General features: G+C 35.7%; 1 protein-coding gene across 1 annotated transcript; it reads left to right on the top strand.

The window, feature by feature from the left end:
* Nucleotides 1-217: 217 nt before the first annotated feature.
* LOC128514315 (sulfotransferase 2B1-like) lies at nt 218-4,605 on the top strand. The gene is made up of 6 exons (XM_053488113.1): nt 218-403; nt 839-1,047; nt 2,476-2,602; nt 2,692-2,786; nt 2,907-3,087; nt 4,333-4,605. Exons 1-6 carry the CDS (start codon nt 265-267, stop codon nt 4,452-4,454), a joined length of 873 nt encoding a protein of 290 aa, XP_053344088.1. The 5' UTR covers nt 218-264; the 3' UTR covers nt 4,455-4,605.
* Nucleotides 4,606-5,634: the final 1,029 nt, after the last annotated feature.

Genomic DNA, 5,634 nt, shown 5'->3' on the forward strand with positions numbered 1-5,634 from the left:
TTTTCTGATCCACAGTGGCCTCATCGCACAACCCACATCATCCAAAGGATCCACTGCCAACCTCCCGGTGCCAGACATCACAGCACACCCCTAGAGGTCTGACTTTGCCTGACCTTTAACCATGTAGGCATGTTAATTATTGCGAAACAAAATGTTACCTAACTTGTGTGACTGTAACATCCAGAGGTGGAGCCTAGTATTTAAACCACAACAAACAAACAAAAAAGAGGAAAAGGCAGCACAGTGTACAAACTCAGTGTGACGATGGCTCAAAGCGACCTGTACATGCTTTATCATGGGCTTTATCTTGCAAAATTTGGTTACACGACAGAAAGTCTGAAATACTTTGAGTCGTTCCAGGTACAGGATGATGATACTTTTATAATTACATATCCCAAATCTGGTGAGTACAGTAGTACAAATCAATGCTTGATTATATATATATATTTGTAATCACATGATGCTCGAATATAAATATATATTTTTTTGTTATTGACCAAATACCTATTTTCCACCATAATTTGCAAAAAAATTCTTAAAAATCCTACAACGTGATTTTCTGGATTTTTTTTCTTATTTCATCTCTTATAGTTGAGGTATACCTGTGATAAAAATTACAGGCCTCTCTCATTTTTTTAAGGTTCAGAACTTGCACAATTGGTGGCTGACTAAATACTTTTTTGCCCCACTGTAACAGCAGATACAGGAAACACTTGAAGAGACAGGTGTCTCAAGTGAGATGCTTAGCAAACTCCTATGAATGATTGGTCTTAGGTTTTTAATGATGATGATGATGATAATAATGATTATGGTGACAACAATAATCATATTTTTTTAGGTACAACATGGATGCAGGAAATACTTTCTCTGATTCTAAGTGAAGGAGATCTTACTCCGGTGCTTACCCTTCAAAGCTTTGAGAGAATTCCGTGGCTTGAGGCCAAAGAAAATGATCAACTAGTCGCCAAGCTGAGTTCTCCAAGAGCCTTCATATCTCACATGCCTTATCAATTGATGCCTTCCACCTTCTTCTCTTCTAAGGCTAAGGTAAATCAAACAAACAAACAAAAAAACACGCAAAACAAACAGTTCTTTTGTTTACAGTTATTTTATTTTGTACATCTCTGGCCTATTCCAGGACAGGGTGCCCATCATTTGCAGGGCACATATCACACGCTGATTTACACACTATGAGCAATTTGGGAACTACCAACCAAAAAATAATTGATAGTAAAATAATGGTGAAGAACTACAAATTTTTCATAGGTTGCATTTTGATATAATGGTGTTAGGGTTAGCAAACCCTAACCCTAACCCTTGCTGAAAAACATAAAAAATATGTCACTGGTGGTGTAGTGGTTAGCACTGTCGCCCTGCACCTCCAGGGTCTGGGTTCGATTCTCGGCCAGGCTCGATTCTTTTCTCTATGTGCTTGGTGGGTTTCCTCCCACAGTTTAAAGATATGCAGGCTTATTGGCATTCTTAAATTTCCCTTAGTGTGTGAGTATGTGTCTGTACCCTGGCTTGTGCCCTAAGTCTCCTGGGATGGGCTCCAGGTCCCCGCGACCCTAAATACAGGATAAAGTGGTATAGAAGATGAGTGAGTGAGTAAAACCTTAAGCATTAAAACCTTTCCCTTATCAGTTTGGTAAATTAAGTTTTTGCAGACTGCCTTATAAATACAAATCATAAGCTCTGAATTAACTAGAAAGAGTTTCATATTCTTTGGGTCCATAATCACACCCATATTATACTAGAACTAAAGGCTCCAAAGCTGTTCCAGCATGACAATATCTGTGTGCACAAAGCGAGGTCAATGAAACCATGGTTTGCCAAGGTTTTATTAAAAGATCTCACCGTAATCCTACTAAATACCTTTTGGAAGGAACTGATGCTTTTGTAGTTAAATGGATAAAATTTTTCTAAAAGAAATCCTTCCCAGATGAGTAGAGACCGTTATAGTAGCAAAGGTTAAACAGCTCCATATTAATTTTCACAGTTTTACAATGGAATTTTCCAACAATCACAAAAGGATCTGACATTTATGTGTCCTTATACTTTTGGTCAAACAAAGTATACCTAAAATCTGCAGATAAGACTAATTGGCGTTCCAAAATTGCCCGTAGTGTGTGCCTGTATGTATGTGTGTGTACCATGTGATGGATTGGTACCATATCTATGGTGTACTTCGCCTCGTGCCCTAAGTCTCCTGGGATAGGCTCCAGGCCTCCCGCGACCCTGAATAAAGGATAAAGCGGTATAAATGTTAATTAAGTGAGTGACTTTAATATTTTATGCACTTACTTTCTACATCATTTGTGTGTTTCACATTATAACAAACATTTTATAGCTTTGCATTGTATTCCCTTCGTTTTCTAGAGTGAATAAATATATAAACCTATTACATAAATCCAAAACGTTTCAGTTCACAAACTGTATATTTGTACGGCATATTTAGTGTTCTGTTATCTTCAGGTCATTTATCTTGCTAGAAACCCAAAGGATGTAGTGGTTTCCATGTTTTGTTTCCACCAAACCGTCAGCTTTTTGCCCGATCCAGGAACTTTTGAGGAATTTACTGACGGCTTTCTAGAAGGAAATGGTCAGAGACTCAGATTTGCTTTTAACAAATAGCATAGCACAAATGGCATAAGAAATTTAAATGATGTTCATGTCATTTTGTTTGCTTAGTGATGTTTGGAAAATGGACTGATCATATGAAGAGCTGGAGAAATGCAGATTTAGGAGACAGAATTCTCTATATCACATATGAGGAGATGCTGCAGGTAATGTGTTTCAATCATGATCCTTTGTATGCCTCTTAAGCATCAGTTCAAATGATGTGAAATCAATTTGCTGGTTCACACTAGCTCTTTATGTAACAATAGTAAAATGTTGCCTTCCAGGATCTTCGTGGCGTCATCAAACGCATGTTATGCTTCCTTAATCGGAATCTGAGTGAAGAAGCACTGAAACAGGTGATTGAACAGAGTCAGTTCAAAGCCATGAAGCAAAACAAAATGTCCAATTCCTCACCGTTGTCACAGAAAATAATGGACAACATGAGGCCCCCTTTCCTGAGAAAAGGTAGGCATGAGTATTGCCTGACATTTCTACGAGTTTTTCTTTGTGATTTCAAAATAAGAAATTAAAATAATGTTTTGGAGGAATCTCATCGGGTCATCTGCCTATTCGGCATAAGATAAACTATAGGGATCATTATCCTTTGTTGTCACTCTTTTCTTCTAGTCACCAGTACTCCTAAGTACAGATTTAATCCAGTTCAACTTTTTTTTGTTACATATACATCACTGCACAGTGAAATTCTTTATTATTTGCATATTCCAGATTTTTTTTTAGTAAGCTGGAGTCAGAGTGCATGGACAGCCATTATTCGGCATCCCTGGAGCAGACAGGGTTAAGGGCCTTGCTTAAGGGCCCAACACACTTAACACATTGGGCCACCACTCACTATTTTTGGTAGTTTGACCAAACAGACTTTATTTGGACGCATTGATTTGCACTAGCTATTTAATTTTATAATTCTTTTTTTTACTGGAAAAAAAAAGCTTAGGTAAAGTTAACAGAGTGAGTTCAAATCTGGTATCTGCACATTCACCAGAATCATTTATTTAACTGTGACCAAACTTTGTAGAATGTATAGATGTGTGCTAGTTTAACTTTCTTAAAAAATGTAATACCATGAAATATGCTGTAACATTAAAGAGGTTTAGTAATGTGCCTACACGTAATAGCACATTTCTTTTTGTTGTGGTAAACTAGAGCCGAATGTCTGTTCAGAAAATGTTGTTTTGCTATAATGCCACTCTAATTAGCTACTTTGCTGAATTATCCTCCTCAGTAATAAGTAGTGCAGGTTATGATTGCTGTAATTTACGGTTCATGTACACCTCATGAATGTAGTTTCTTGGAGCATTGGCTGTTATTGTCAAAGTTTAATACTGTATTGTAGATGTGCACTTGCTGTTTCATTGTTTCGCCATCCTTCGTTCTATGATGTCACACTTTTCCTCTAACTGCAAATGCATCTTCTCCTAAACCATTTAGGGGAATTTGGCCAAACCTTCACTGAACCTTTATTAGGAAGCATAGATGTGTACAGTACTAACTATTTTATTATTATAAGTAGCATGTTAAGTGGGCAGATGACTCATCTGTACCTCAAAAGACTTGTGCATATATTATATCTATATATCTATATATCTATCTATATATCTATCTATCTATCTATCTATCTATCTATCTATCTATATATATATATATATATATATATATATATATACATTTTTTTTTTTTTTTTTTTTTTTTAAGGAACTGCTGGTGATTGGAAGAATCACTTCAGTCCTGAGTCGGAGACCAAATTCAATGGAGTCATTTCCGAAGAACTGAATGGGACTAACATTCTGTTTCCCTGGGACGAGGAACAAAAATGAAATTCAACTTTTTAGATTTAAGAATTCAAATAAATCTAATAATTATTAGAATCCTAAAATCTGAATAGTCTTAGTGTTATATTTCTCCTTCCTCACAGTGCTATCATGTTAATAAAGAATATTTTTTGACTCTGCCCTGGTCAAATCTTAATTGGCTTTTCTTAAAATATGGGTTTTCTATAATCAAACCACTTGCTGTACTGTAACATCTAAAAATATGTGTAATCCCCATCCCTCAGCCCCTTTTGTACTAAAGAGTGTTGATAAAGCAACTTGTTGAATTCACTTTTATTACTTGAGTAGAAGTATAGATACTAGGGTTTAAAATCACTTCTTTAGAAGTTGAAGTATCAACTCAAGCTTTTTACTTAAGTAAAAGTGTAAAAGTACTGGTTTCAAAACTACTTAAAGTATAAAAGTAAACGTAACGTGAGGGGGAAAAAAGCATTAAGGATAAAAGCTTAGGCTGTGCCACGGGCCTATATACAGTACTGCACTAACACCTCATAAAAAAAAGAAAAATGTGTTGTTGTTTGTTGTATTTTTTTAACGGCCATAGTGATTTGGGATACTGTATATGGCAATTAAAAAAAGAATGCATTTTAGTACAATGCAAATACATTAAAGAACCATATATGTGTACTACTGAGCATTAACATGTTTTATGGAAAAGAAGATATGATAACTAGTTGCCTATAAGTATTTTAATGGTGCAAAAAGTCAAACTTCAGAGGTATGTCATCTGTAACCTTTATTGGAATGTAAATGTACATCCAAGCTTAGCTGCAGGAATCTGTGAGGGCAACATGCAAGAAAATTAGTGTACCCAGGGCAGGCTTAGTAACAAATACCCTTGTGTGGTTGTCTACGATAAACATTAGTTCTGTCAGAATGAATGATTATTCCAAGTGATTAATCAAAAATGGCACGATTAATCCGGATGTTTTTTTGTTGTTGTTGTTTTTTAAATGACGACCTGAAATAAAAGAGGAGTAACGAGGCTATTTTTAAAATGTAAGGAGTAGAAAGTACAGATAATTGCGTGAAAATGTAAGGAGTAGAAGTAAAAAGTCGGCTGAAAAATAATTACTCCAGTAAAATTATAGATACCCAAAATTTCTACTTAAGTAAGGTAAGGAAGTATTTTTACTTCGTTACTTGACACGTCAGACCACGTCTC

This window comes from Clarias gariepinus, chromosome 26 (assembly GCF_024256425.1).
Source record: "Clarias gariepinus isolate MV-2021 ecotype Netherlands chromosome 26, CGAR_prim_01v2, whole genome shotgun sequence".
Classification (NCBI taxonomy): Eukaryota; Metazoa; Chordata; class Actinopteri; order Siluriformes; family Clariidae; genus Clarias; species Clarias gariepinus.

Bases quoted from the DNA above. Each gene is read 5' to 3' on its own strand.
- LOC128514315 (XM_053488113.1), top strand. From the start codon at position 265: ATGGCTCAAAGCGACCTGTACATGCTTTATCATGGGCTTTATCTTGCA. The intron at 2,603-2,691 runs GTCAGAGACTCA...TTGTTTGCTTAG, and splicing joins CGGCTTTCTAGAAGGAAATG to TGATGTTTGGAAAATGGACT. The intron at 3,088-4,332 runs GTAGGCATGAGT...TTTTTTTTTAAG, and splicing joins GCCCCCTTTCCTGAGAAAAG to GAACTGCTGGTGATTGGAAG.